Source organism: Lates calcarifer, linkage group LG15, assembly GCF_001640805.2.
Source record: "Lates calcarifer isolate ASB-BC8 linkage group LG15, TLL_Latcal_v3, whole genome shotgun sequence".
NCBI lineage: Eukaryota > Metazoa > Chordata > Actinopteri > Centropomidae > Lates > Lates calcarifer.
This window is the reverse complement of record NC_066847.1, coordinates 16,255,039-16,269,342: the sequence shown is the minus strand read 5'-3', so window position 1 is coordinate 16,269,342 and position 14,304 is coordinate 16,255,039. Positions and strand designations below refer to the sequence as shown.

Below are 14,304 nucleotides of genomic sequence, written 5' to 3'. Positions count from 1 at the left end.
AAGTTCATTGCAAATGTGATGATTTGAATGGTAGCTCTAGTGATGAGCCAGCTCAGCTTCCTAAATTATTGGTTATCTATAGAGTATAGGCCTCAAACCATAACTACATTGTGAGTGAGTACCCCTGTCAAGTGTCAGGAGTGCAAAGCGAGGTTTTGCATTGTTACTGGTCAAAATGCTCGCAACTGTTTCCCCAGCTTCCATTGTGAAAAGTATATTGCTAGTATAGGGGCACCACCGGGAAGATGGTAGCATAACAACAATTCAATTCAATTTAGTTTCAGTTCAGTTTTATTTATATAGCACTGAATCACAAAAAACAAAAAACAAAAGTCATCTCAAGGCACTTTTCACACAGAGCAGGTCTAGACCATACCCTTTAAAATATGGTGTTTACAGAGAGAGACCCAACAGATCCACCATGAGCAAGGAATAATATGTTTGGTTTATAACCTTTAATGGCTTGTTGTACTTACAGGATTCAAAACATATGTTAATGACTTGTTCAGTTTTGTTTTTGTTTTTAACTTTGTATGCAAAACATGAAAGAAAGTAGCAAATTAATCATTTACAAAATACTTTATTAGTTAGTACATGTACTATTAAAAAAGGAGTAAATGTTAAATTTATGCCCTAAATGGACAATATATCTCCCGACATACAGAGTGTAAAGTGGAAAATAAGGGTCATATTGTGTCATTTTAGTCAAGAAAATAGCAATCAATTAATATTCCAAAATATTTATACGTGCTCGTCCATTTAAGGGTTTTAGAAGTGAATAACACAGCAGATGAGCATTGGTCGTAGCCCACATACTTCAGGGGCCTCATGAGAGACTTGAGTATGTTCACAGTTGGGATAAACCTGCTGAAAGACTGCTTGTGTCTGCACACTGAGGCACTGCCATATGCTGCCAGTGTCCATCACTAACCTGGAGCACAGGCAGTGGTCAGCAGCCAGAAACCATATCTGAGGTCCATTCACGCACAAAATGACTGCTGTGACAGAACTCCATGGTAGTTTGGATGTGCTTGTTTGAGACTTTACAGAACCTGCTTCAGACTGCTTTGTGAGGTGACTATAGGAGCAGTGTCTCAAATCCTCTCCAGTGACCTAGTCAGCAGGTTGCACTCACTCACAGTTTAAAGTGACTCATCTTTAGCCTTGTTAGAGGCATGGCTCTAGGTTGGGCTGTTGGTCCAACAATGGTCATGTATAAAAGAAGCAACTGCCATTTCTGTCTAGTGTCTTCTGTCTTTTGTCACTTTATGTCACATCACCTGACTTTGTAGTTTGCTCCCGTAATAACTACTATGACCACTAGAGGTTGTATAATAAAATGTAACAACAGGTCGTAGTAATCTGATTACACAGATGACCTGCAGGACAGTCTCTTTGGTCATTCCACAATTTTGGTCCTGATTGAAATAGTTCAACAATTACAAGATGCAATGGAATTTTGTACAGACATTCATGATTTGCAGATGATTAATGATTTTAGTGATACTTTGACTTTTCTCTATCACCACCATATGGTTGACATTCGTGGTTTTGAGTGAAACATCTCAACAACTATTCGATTGACTGCCATTAACTTTGGTACACCTATTCATGTTCCCCACAAAGTGAATTGTGATAACTTTCCTCTGACATCATCAGGTCAGAATTTTGATTTCTGCAGTACAATTTGGATTTCCCATCAGCCTCAGTTGTATTTTCCGTTTTGACTAAACTAAGATGGTGAACATGGTAAACATTTTTCCTGCTAAACATCAGTATTTTATTATTGACATGTTTAGCATGTTTGCATGCTGATGTCAGGATTTAGTCTGAACTAATACTGTGTCTCACAGAACTGTTAGCAAGGCTGTAGACTCTTCTCTTGTTTTGTTCCCAGTGTATAGGCCGAAGAAAAACAAAACAGTAGCTCATCACACTTTAAAGAAACGCTGAGGCCAAGTGCAGTACTGGGCTCAAACCCAGTAAATTCAGGGAACTGTTAAAGAATTCTAGTTTGTCACAATTTGGTTTTTACTTTCATAGTGTTGTCCTTCAGTTTGATATTGTACTCAACCATAACCCTGTCTCCTAGACACTGCGGTTATATACAGCTAATTAACGAGAGCAAATGTGTTGTGAGGGAAATGTAATTAGATTACGTTTTCTTTTAATGTTACGAAGATATGTTGTTAATTTACGTATATGGCAAGTTGTTGTTGATACTGTGTCTAGTGTATCAGTAAAATGTTTAAGACAAGATTAGGGAAAGATCATGGCCCGGTTTAATGCGAAAAAAGTCCACATGACTTCAGACACAATGTGTTCATTTACATTTCACCAAAACCATGATCTTTGCCTAATCTTAACCAAACCACAGACAGGACTGTGAAACAGGACTATGCAAATCCCAGCACTGGCAATGATCTTATCTTTGCCATTTGTTCCTTGACACTGAAAACCCACAGCAAGCACACTGAAGGACCACTCCTGAGGTCAAAGACAGGAACCAGGTGTATCATGTTTCTTTGTTAAAACTCATTCAATGGCTGCATTTTATAATTTTAGAAAACAAGTGGCAGGGCTACCAAGGATTATTTTCATTATCGATTAATCTGTCGATTATTTTCAGAGAACAGTGAAAAACTAATGTTATGATTTTTAACAAGGGCTCGAGGTGATTCATATAGCTTGTTTTATTCAATCAAATGTCCAAAAACCAAATGTTTTCCATTTACCATCATATGCTGTATATCTGAAAAAGGATCAGGTGTGCACAGTCAGCATTCACCAGATTCAGGTTCCAACTGCAGCTATGTATTTGGAGAGGTTTTCTGGTGCACATGACTTCTGTGAAAACTGACATGCAAATTATGAAGCGGCTACAGCTCAGTCATTCACCTCCTGTTTGGCTGGGAAAACCAGTGTTTCTTGTTTCTATGGAAACAAAGAAATTATAATCTCAAGATCACATTTATGAGCATATCTCTTGCTTACGAACCACTTATTGTAGGACCTATGTGTTGGATTACCCTAAACTGAATGATAGTGGAGAATTTTCCCTGTCTGTGAGCACAGCTATAGCTAGCTAATGTGTACTGATGTGTCTGTTTATTTTCTGGGGAGTATGTGTGGCTGTGCTGTAAAGCAACAGCTGCTGGGATAATGATGTGTGAGGAGTGAAGCAATGTGACAATGGAGCTGGAGGAATGTCTCAGGCGTCCGGAGCAGACTGTGTGTGTGTCTCCCCAGTCTGCTGTTCCACCCTGTGTCTCACAACAACACCGGGACGACTGTGGGTGCATGGGTGTTTGAGTGTGTGTATCTGGGGTGTAGATTTTTGGAGGTTGCAGATGGTCTTTTGAAGTCTGTTAGATGCATTAAGGCTACTGATGAGTGTGTGTGTGTGTGTGTGTGTGTTTCTGTATGTTTTTCTGTCCAAACCTGAGACCAGAGCAGGATCTCACACTAAAAATGGAAAAGACACAGAAGACACATTGTGTGTGTGTGTGTGTGTGTGTGTGTGTGTGTGTGTGTGTGTGTGTGTGTGTGTGTATATATATATATATATACAGGTAATGACCTGACTTGTTTCATGTAGGCTACTATAATACAGAGCTCATTCCACTCTGTGTTGGAAAATGAGCTGGGACAATGACACACACACACACACACACACACACACACACACACACACACACACAACGACACTTTTTATTTGATTAAAAAAAGATAAGCCAAATATTAATAATATGTTAACAAATATTAGTTAATAGTCAGTAGCCAAGTCTTAAAGGCAACATTGAGAACTAAGAAATTAAAAATGATCTTAAAAATGATGGGTGCAGCAGTTAAGTAGGGCTGTACCTGTCTTGGTTCCTCATCCATCTTATATGTGTGTATTATCACCTGAGAGAATGCAGCTGAAGCACTCCTCCAAAAAGATGGAAGATTTTACAACAGAGTCCGTCCCAACTTTACCTCTGTGTTTTTGTGACGAACCAGTGAATCATTATGTTTATTGTGTTTATTGTGGAAAAGATGAAGCCACTACCACCTACAAATCCTAGTGAGAGTGTTTACCTGCACTTACTGTATCCAGGCTAGTCAGCTTTCTACCTTAACCTGGTGTGAGTTATCGAGAGAAAACAGTTAGCCTGGCTCTGTCAACAGCAATTTGTAGTTATTATTTTTTTTAGTTGAATTGCTAAAAATATTAATATAAAAAATCTGAATATTAGGTAATGAATTATCACATAAAGTAATAGGATTTAATTTCCATTAGATCTACCTCAGCAACAACATCCTAAAAAGGAACAGCTTATTCACTAGGTCAGCTTCATAAAGTGTACCAACTATCAGTTTGGAACCTTGATTGTTAAATAATTTACTAACTATAACCAAAGTTACCCTATCAACAGTTGCAGTGTAGTGGTTGGCAGCATTCACTCTCTATAACATTAATCAAACCAGCAAAATATTCAGCATTATGCTGCCTTCATGTAGCTCTGTGTACACATCCAAAGGCGGTGTATTTGGGTGAATTCTAACCCCAGTATTGGGTAATGTCTGTGTCAAAGGGGCTTGAGTTCAGTGGCCCTGCTTTGTCTATACAGCACAAGGAACCATTTAGTCTCATCCTCCATTTTAAGTTGTATAAGACACTAATCATTGTACTGATAGACATCTGTCAGCTCTGGTTAGCTAATATGGCACATATAGGTTGGGTGGGGGAGTTGGGGGGGCGGGTGTAATTTCCCACCCTCACATCTGCCACTCCTGAATTATTTTTATCTCTGGTGGGGACAAAAGTTATTCCTCCCACTCCCTTCATTGTGATTAATGCTACTTCACCAACAGACCATATAAAATACCTGAAATAATATATTTCTAAAATATATCTAAGTATCTAAGTAAAGCACTGCAATGTGAAAACAGTCAAATAGTACAATAAACAACAATAAAATCAGAGATGGATGTTGACTCACTGTCAGTGCTCGAGCTCGTGTGACAATACCCTGTTTAGTTTTATGTTGAATTTTGTAACAAATAAGTGTTGCGGTGCACCTAGCTGAGTGCAGTATCCATGGAACTGAAAGGGAGATTTCGTTCTAGTATGTTAAATTAGCATTTAACCTTCTGTTTTGTCACGTATGATCTCATCCCCCATGTGTCTGCATGAGGCACGGACAAGGCCCACAAGTCAAAATTTATTTTAAATATGTTTTTGTTTTCTTCTGTGGAATGGTTTCAAACAGTACTTAAATAGCTGCTGGCAGCATACTGTATAACTCCCAATCTGCTGCATGTTAGAGGAGGAGACACAAGCAGAAGCTACAAACTGCCTTTAAAATCCAAATGAACTTCAAAAGAACAGTGGGCTGTTTCCCCCGGGGACACAGACTATTTTAGTTCTTCTCTCTATCCCTGTTCATCCTGTCTTACTCCTGTTTCCACCCACCTCTTCCACTGTGAAGTATATCTGTGGCCTCTGTTGTAGAATGTGAGACAGTGATGTATAATTCACTGGTGACCTTCACCCCAGCCGCTACCTGGACAGGATGGCAGGTCAGTTGGTGGACCACAAGAGTGTGTGTGTGTGTGTGTGTGTGTTTGCATGCATGAATCCATAGGTCAGGTCTTTGAAGTGGTACGCTCCTCTGCATTTGGACTCGTGGGGTTTTAAGGGGAAGGTCAGTGTGTGGTCTCGTCCACACCACCATCACATTTCTGCTAACCTACATAGTGAACACGTGATCCAAATGTCAAAGCACATGATAAACACCAGCCAGAAAAGAATCTTACTTTCCAAGTGGGAACCACTACTGTACCTCTGTCTGCCTTACACTCTGTCTTTACACCCTACACCATGATAGTAGGCATAAAGCAAAACAACAGGAAAGAGCTGAATACAGATAGTTGATATGCATTATCACCTATAAATCAAAATATTTCACCCAGTAATGGAAGTGCACATAAACATTGTGTGCTGAGACATTCTGATCACCTCACCTCTGATCAGTGTCTGTGGGTGGAAAACTGGACTCCCACATTTTGTTCATGAGCTAGATGAACAAGGAACAGCTGATTAAGGTCTTGGTGACTACACAAGCTTGTTGTTTGAGCTGGATGAGTTTTGTTTGGTTTATTCTGCTTTTGCAGGCTGTGTGCTATGTCATCGATACCACAGCCAAAGCTCAGAATTACTCAGATTTGCTGTGCTACTTTACTTTTTCTACATTATGAACGACCTAACTCTGCTTAATGTAACATTTCATTCCAGAAGTACTTTACTCAATAGGTGACAATTTGTAGTAGCCCGTAATCAAAAACCCATTGTAATAACAGTGCGCTTATTATGATGACACATTGTCACCAGCTTGTGATTTATTTTTTTCCCACCTCACCTTTGATGAAGTCTTAGGAGCTATTAGTGTTTGAGTGCATGATCATGGTGGAATGGCTGAAGGTTAAGGGAACACAAGACACTGTTTGAGCCTTATCAGGAGGAGGGTCATAAAGCAAGGTCAGATGATGCATGTTAACAATTCAGTTCAACAACCAATGTCTGAATGAGGTAGTGGTGTGCAGACAAACAGTATGTATTATTGTATTATTTCACCCAGACTCTACAGGCATGATGTGTAACAGGTGTAGCACAGAGTAAAAGGGAACAAAAAAGTCAACCTACTGCTGCACTTTCTTTTATGATGAGTAGATGTTGTCGCCACTCATACTCACCACCCCCCTGTATGCACGCACAGAACGCCTGCAGTGGAAATGATAGCCTCTCTGTGTGAGTGGCTTGATAGCCTCTATTCTACTTTAGATCAGTGTGTGGAAATTACAGTGCTTGGCCTTGATGAATGCTGACTGAAACTCCTTTCTCCTGTGGGTGTTCAAACACAAGGAAATGTTAAATACCTCCTCCCTCATCTCATTTGTTCTCCCCTCTTCCTCCCACACTCAGGGGACGAGCAGCAGGGCAGGAAGTCTTTTTTTTTTTTACCAAGCTAAATGCTTTAATTAAACCCTCCGACCACTTGGGAAGAGACAAAGAGGTAATGCCATCAGCCTCATTAAAGCTGGCTGCATCTGCACTCTGCTCTACCATTAGCTACCATGGGAGGACTGGCACCAGATACTTAACTAACCTGGGTTTGTGTCACACCGTAGACAGATGTTAGAATGGGGTTAGGATAACCTAGATAAGCTCATGCAGTTATTATAAAAACCCAAGGGAGGCTTCCATATAGACAAATGTAACTAGCTGTAGTATCACCAAGGAGTAACCATGGTCAACTATAAAAATGGAAAATGGTGTCTGATTCAGGAGGAGGAATCTGGAGCTTTTGTCTTTTTGGTTCGTCTGACTGATATTCATGTCACACACTTTCTCACTGAAAAGTCTTCCATCATGTTTTGCCTTTGAAAAAAACAATTTCAGGCTTGTCACACTTCAGCATACAGAAGTCAGTCCAAAGACAGGTCAGCTAGAAGTTCACAATATGGTGTCTTCAATGAGTGTACAATGAAATATAGGGAGGTAGCTCACACACTGAGTATTTTGAGGTCCTAAAGATTTAATGAGGCTACGTTTAGACAGATCTTGTGGTGGCTGGGGACGTGTTTGTGCACTAGGTGAATTCTCATTCTGACGGGTGGGTGGGTAGGTAGGGTATTAAATGTACAATAGTGCAAATAGCATCCATCAGTGTAAGTGGTATAAGTGGTATGGCATAGTATTGTCCATGCTCTCCTTTGTGCATATTGGTAAGGTGCTTCATAAGCCATTCATCTCCTCATGAAGGGGATGACATGAGTTTAAAACAAAGAGTGCATACCATTGTTTGATAGAATACGTGAAGCAAGCTATTTTGCACATTGAAGGAACGATTAACCTTTCTATTTGTGGAAATTGTAATGTAAATGGCGTTTGTTGTGGATATTCATGGTTGTTGGAGGATGAACCATAATGGGCCTGCTGTCTCCCCCTGACCTCTCCTTTAGCACTACCACAGGGACAAAATGCCCAATTTGCACTCAATCTATTTAATTAGAGGTCAGGATGCTATTCTATTCAGTATCAGGTCTTAATTTAATATAGAGAAAAGAGGGCACTGTTTTTAGAGAAATGGAACACACATAGGAGAAAACAAAGTCACCAAAAACCAAGGAGGTTTATGGTACTGTTTGTAATACCATTAACACAGTTTGTCTAGAAAGATTAAAACAGACAGCAGTTTATAATAGGCCATATGAAAAAGATACATTTTGAGTTGTCATTTCAAAATGTCCTCTGTGTCAGAAAGTGCGGCTGTGGGCCATTAAGGTTAGTGTAGGATCATGGGATGATGGGGAGTCTGTGATGCAAGAGGGAACGAGGCCATTTACTGCCTTAAAAACTAAAAAAGAAGTAGATAATCAGTTCTAACAGATATGGGGAGACAGCGTAGGTGTGTAAAACAGGAGTTATATGATGTCTCAGTTTGGTTTCAGTTAAAACTCTGGCAGCAGCATTTTGGATAGTCTGTGGTTTTGCCATAGCTGCTTTTAGTAGGCCAGTGTGTAGAGCATTACAGTAGTTAAGACAACTAGAAACAAAAGCATGAACAATCTTTTCAGCATTGTGCTGGCTCAATAGAGGTCTCACATCTGCAATGTTATGCAAATGATAAAAGGCAGTTTTGGTTAAAACATTAAAATGGGCTGAGGTCGGAATCTAAAATGACACCGAGGTCTGGTCTGGTCATGTCTGCGACAACGTGAAAGGAGTATGAAATATGTTTTTATTTAAAACATTGAAAAAAATAGTAAATGTACAGTCTGATTCCTGTATGACAGTAATGAAATGAAAGTGGCATTTAGTGATCAGGTTTTGCAGTAAAATGTCTCCACTAGGCTGTTACCAGCAAAGGAAAAACACTCACTGCTTTAAAACTAGTACCAGGGAAAACCATCAAAATCCACAATTCTGTGTGCTAGTCATTTCAAATGAAAGAGGAAATGAACCAAATTATAATTTCCACTCAATCAAAGTTGGCCTGAAGGTTTATATATAATATATAGTGTGTGTTGGTTGGCTGATTGGTTTGCTAGTTCAGTGCTTCCAGGCTGAAAAACAGCTTCTTTCCCAGATCAGTCACTGAACTTAACTCTAATAAACAAATATAGATATAGATAGATTTATATAGATATATAGATATAGATGTAGATATACTGGTACTGTTTTTGATATTGATAGAGGTGCGTGCATGTATGTCTGTGCGTGTCAACATCGTTTTTAGGTGTGCAAAGCAAATCTTGTCGTACTACTCTTGGTGCAATGACAATAAAGCTTTCTGATTCTGATTCACTTTGTTGATGTTAACTGTGATGTATAATTTATTCATGAAATACTTCACCTTTGTCTTGCAAAATTGAATCCAAAGGGTGTCTACCCACATTGAAGATGAACTAAAGATAATTTAAGTGCGTGCATGTGGTGAACCACCCTCGGAGCTCAGGTCCTCACAACAAGTTCTACCTTTTCTGTTTTACCAAGATAGCAATGAGAAACCATTTATTCAATGGAATCTGCAGAGAATCCTTTTAATTTTGATGACCCCCTAATCTTTTCTATTGTTCCACTCTCATGACAAATTTGACATTTTTAGCACCAATACTGCTCACCAGGACGATCAAGATTATTTTCATGTGGTGTTTGATGAACACAGTAGCATCTAGGAGCTTTTTCAGACCTGTTGCCTTTTTGCTTCACTGTGTGCTGCTGCTGTATTGTTACAAAAGCTTTTTTATTCTTTAGATTTCATCTATATTTTAGGAATTCATCAGAATTCAGATTCTTTTCCTAACTATGATGGTGATTCTTTGTGCTCATCTTATTCAGCACACAGTCAGTGCAGCACTGTATGCCTAGCCACAGGTCAGATTACTACATTGAGTCTGGCTGCTCTTGTCCAGTTTTCTTCTTTGTTTTCAGCTATGAATGTCATTCAGCGATAATGCTTTCTGAGACTATGTTGTTGTGTTGCTCCCTCAGGCCTGGCCAGGGCCAAGTCTGTCCCCAGCCATACCTACTCCAACGAGGTGGTGACCCTGTGGTACCGGCCTCCAGATGTCCTGCTGGGATCCACAGACTACTCCACCTGCCTGGACATGTGGTGGGTACTACTTTCCCCTAAACCCAGAGATCCCCTCTTACTTTCATTACTCTTTGTTATTAATTCAGGAGATCCCATCAAGATATAGCGTAGATCCATTTGTTCTAGGAACTGAACTGAACTGAGCTGAACTGAGAAAATAAATCATCAAATAGACAAAAAGCTGTTATTAGTGGCATGCTACATTACTCAGTTTTAATTATTAGAAACTATCTTGACATTCAGAACAGTGACGTAGTTTTTAATATCTGACTGACAACCACTCGCAAGTATGCTGACAGTGCTAAATTATAGCCCTGTAAGTTACATTAGCTTTGCAACAGTTTTTACAGCTCCAAATCCTTAAGATCACGATTCTCAGATTTTAAGGTGAGACACATAAAACAGAAGTGCATAATGCTTCAGTCATTGCTGTAACCTTGTCACCTTTCAGCAAAATATGTTGTTTTGAATGAAAAATATGGCAGGGCTGTAATTCATGTAACTGGCCTGACCATATGTTTGTGATACAAACAGTTTTCAGTGTCTTTTAATTGAAATTACAAACAGCTCACTTCTCAAAGCAATGTAGCTGAAAGAATATGATGCAGGTAAAAACACCAATAACTTCTGTTTTCTATGGAAAGTTTTTCACACAGTTCACACAATTCTTCAGAAAAGCAGCTTTTTTTTTTTATCACAGCTCTGCAAATCTCAGCTATTGTACCAATAACCACTTCTTCTGTTAGTATTGTGTGTCTCATGTACACTCATGTAGAGAGAGAGAAGTGGCTGAGGAAGTAGGAGTGTCAAGACAGTGATACGTGGTTAAGTAGAGATAACAAGCACTCCGAATCTTTTCAATCAATCATTTAGTCCATAAAATGTAAGACAGTAGTGAAAAATATGGTAATGTCTTCAAGTTACTTAAGATATTTAAGCTACAATGTATTTAGCAGTGTGTGTATGTATGGGAGTGGGCTTGTACAATATTTGTGGCTTCAGAAAACCAGGAGCCCACCATACTTGTGGGGTCTGACAGCTGTTTGGTGACCAAACTGCTGCACCCTCCATGTTTAAATGGCTGTTTGAGGGTTAAGACTTGGTTTTAGGGTAAGGATAAGGTCTAAGTTACAAACAACCAACTGTGTCCAGTGTTTAATTAGTAAATCGGGACTCAGAAAGGGTTCCCCTCTTCAGCTAGTGTTTCTTACCAGCAATACTAGTGTTGGACTATGAGCCTTGTTGACCCTTCTGTCTGGACAGGCAGAGAGCAGGGACATCCCATGAGCCTTAACTGCATTTTCCACCATCCAGTTAAAGAGCAGTTAGGGGCTTTGGGGTTTTTCGAGGTAGACGGACAGTGTGTCTGCTTCAAGGGCGTTTGCAGGGGAACAAATCCAAAGGGTGTTGTTCCATCCCACTGAGAGCCACGCTGCGACACGTACAGACAGACAGACACACAGACACAAACCACAGTCACTCACCCTCGGTCACTTATGAAGCAGTCTTCCATGAAGAAGCAAAAGGACCAATAGGTTGAGCAGATCTGTTTTCCTGTCATGAGAGACATCCATCACAGCTGCCTACAGGTTACAGGCTGCCGTCTGTGAGGGGGGAGGATGTGATGGAAGACAAGCGAGGAACTGTTCTATTTTTACCCTCCTTAGCACATCACCAAGCTGCAGCTCTCACACATACCTGTCAGTCAGAGCTGACACTGAAATCAGTCAAGTGTGATCATGCTCAGATTAATGGACAGGTTTAGTTACAATAGGCTGCACTGTAAAACATCTTGAGCTTTAAGAGCAAGATGTTATCTATATTTTTCTTACCGTCAGCAAATTCTATTATGAGTCTAAAACCAGCAATGCATTAGTCTGCCTCTCAGTACTCGCTGACTTCCCTGTGACCCTACAAGAGGATTATGGACAATGATGTCTAACTCCTCTATCCCCGACAAAATGTGAAAAAAATTCATATTGGTCAGTTTAGATTTGTTTAACTTTCAGATAACCATTGTCAACCCTTTGGGATCCAATCATCGCCCTGTCTGTGGCATTCAGCCCAAAGTCCATTCACCACTGAAGATATGAATCTTTAAAAACAGCTCACAGATATATTTGGTTTTTTTTAAGGGTTAGTAATTTCCTAAAACCACAGGCTTTGTCAAATGTTTCTGAAACAGGAGTAAATGGTCGATGGGGAGTTCAGCTGTGAATAAACACACATTTGGTGCTCTTGTGAGTATTTACAGCACAAGGACTGCTGTTATCAACTTGTCCCCTGTTGGACCACCTACCACCCTCTTTGCACAGTGCACAAAGAAGGCTACACATCATTACATTCTCAAAGTATTATACCACCTGGCCCAAATTAAATTACCAGAACCATCTGACATGCACTTAACTTTTGGGGCCTTTGACTTTTGGGGTCACTGGGGGTCTGGGGCATGATTGATAATCCAGGCTGAACTATGATGGTGTACAATATGTGGGATTGAGGCTAAAAAAAGTGTGTGTTTATGGTAATGAAGGAACATGTCACCAAGCACAACAATGTGGCTCACTGATGTTTTTAACAGTTATTGCGCAGCATTGTAGCTCTGTGGCACAGAGGAATGTTCAAGCTTTGGATATACACTCCAACTTTTGTTAGTAGGTTATATTCATTGTTGATACACAATACTGGTAGAGATGCTTAACCTTTTACACTGTTTAGGCACATCTTGCATGGTATTCACTCAGAATGTGGACTGCTACTCAGTGAGAGACGGACACAGCAGATAAATAACTGTAACCCAGAGTGATAAATAGTAAAGTGGAAGAGGAGGGCGTGTCAGAAGATGAAGTGAAAGCAGAATGTGAAGATGAGCTGAGAAAGACAAAACACCAGGAAGTGTTTCTGTCTTTATCTGAGTTGGAAAAGATTAAGTCTTCAAGAATAGCTATGATACATATTCACTCGTTAACACAGACAGTGTTTTGCAGTGTGTTTTCCATCTATATTTGTTGTTTGTGTGCAGCACAGTTTTCCTGTCGTGTCACAAATCTCCTCAGCCAGGTCTGCTGCCATCAGGAGGGTTCATTAACTGTCTGTGAGCAAACAGGCCTGTATTTACTGAGGCTAATTTACTGTGTGCTAAAACTTAAGGAGCGCAGCTGGCCCCAGTGACTGACTGATTTACTGAGATCTTACAGTCACAGCACCTCTAACACCATCTAATTACACTAACAGCAGTGTTAAAACACCATGCTGTAGACACATACTGTGGGGTGTGAGCCCACAATGCACTGAGCAATAGGAAGAAAATTACAAAGAGGACAATTACATTAGTAATGTACATGATTTAAATTGTGAATAATATAATAGCTGATCAGTTAGCTGGTAACAGAATAACAGAAAAAATTTCAAATATTTCATAAGTATTTTTAAGACTCATTTTCTGAAATGTGTGTGTGTATATATATATATATATATATATATATATATATATATATATATATATATATATATATATATATATATATATATATGTATATATATATATATATATGTATATATATATATATATATATATGTTGATGTTGATGAATGTATATGGTGTAATAGCAGAGTTTGCTAACCAGTGGTCAAAACCAGTTTATGCAGTTTTAAATAGCTGTTTAGTAAAGTTACACAGTGCTGTCTTTGTCTTGTCACTGTTATCAGGGAGTAACGCCATTATCCAATATCAGATGTAAATCATATGACTGGACGGACCGTGAACTACTAGAAATATCTGTATGTTCCTATAACATTACTGGATGGAGAAGTGAAACATTTGGAATGTGAAAATTGGAAGAATGTGGGAATTTTGAGGGATGAATGCCTGGTAAACTCTGTCTCTCTACCTTGCCCTCTTCTCTTACTTTCTTCCTTGAGAGAGGTAGTCTCAGAGAGGTAGTGTGTCAGGAAAGATTAGCACTTTGAGAAATGAACTCTGACAACACTTTACACACACACATGCATGCACACCTATTTCATTCTCCTCCTGTACTAGACTTTCTCAGTGTGACAGCGCCTGGTAGGTTACATTGAACTACCAATTTACTGATTTCAACCTACATGTACTGAGGCTTATCGTGGGGATTAAACTAGGTGAACGTGATTTAAAATACAAACC

General features: G+C 39.5%; 1 protein-coding gene across 5 annotated transcripts in view; it reads left to right on the top strand.

Annotated features, from left to right (window-relative positions):
- The window catches only part of cdk14 (cyclin-dependent kinase 14), a 164,696-nt gene that overhangs the window by 81,643 nt on the left and 68,749 nt on the right, over window positions 1–14,304 (top strand). For all 5 annotated transcript variants that reach the window (XM_051076333.1, XM_018665638.2, XM_018665642.2 and 2 more), the window contains one exon: window positions 10,040–10,160. In XM_051076333.1, the coding sequence (XP_050932290.1) occupies window positions 10,040–10,160 (121 nt within the window). The remainder of the gene's footprint in view (window positions 1–10,039; window positions 10,161–14,304) is intronic.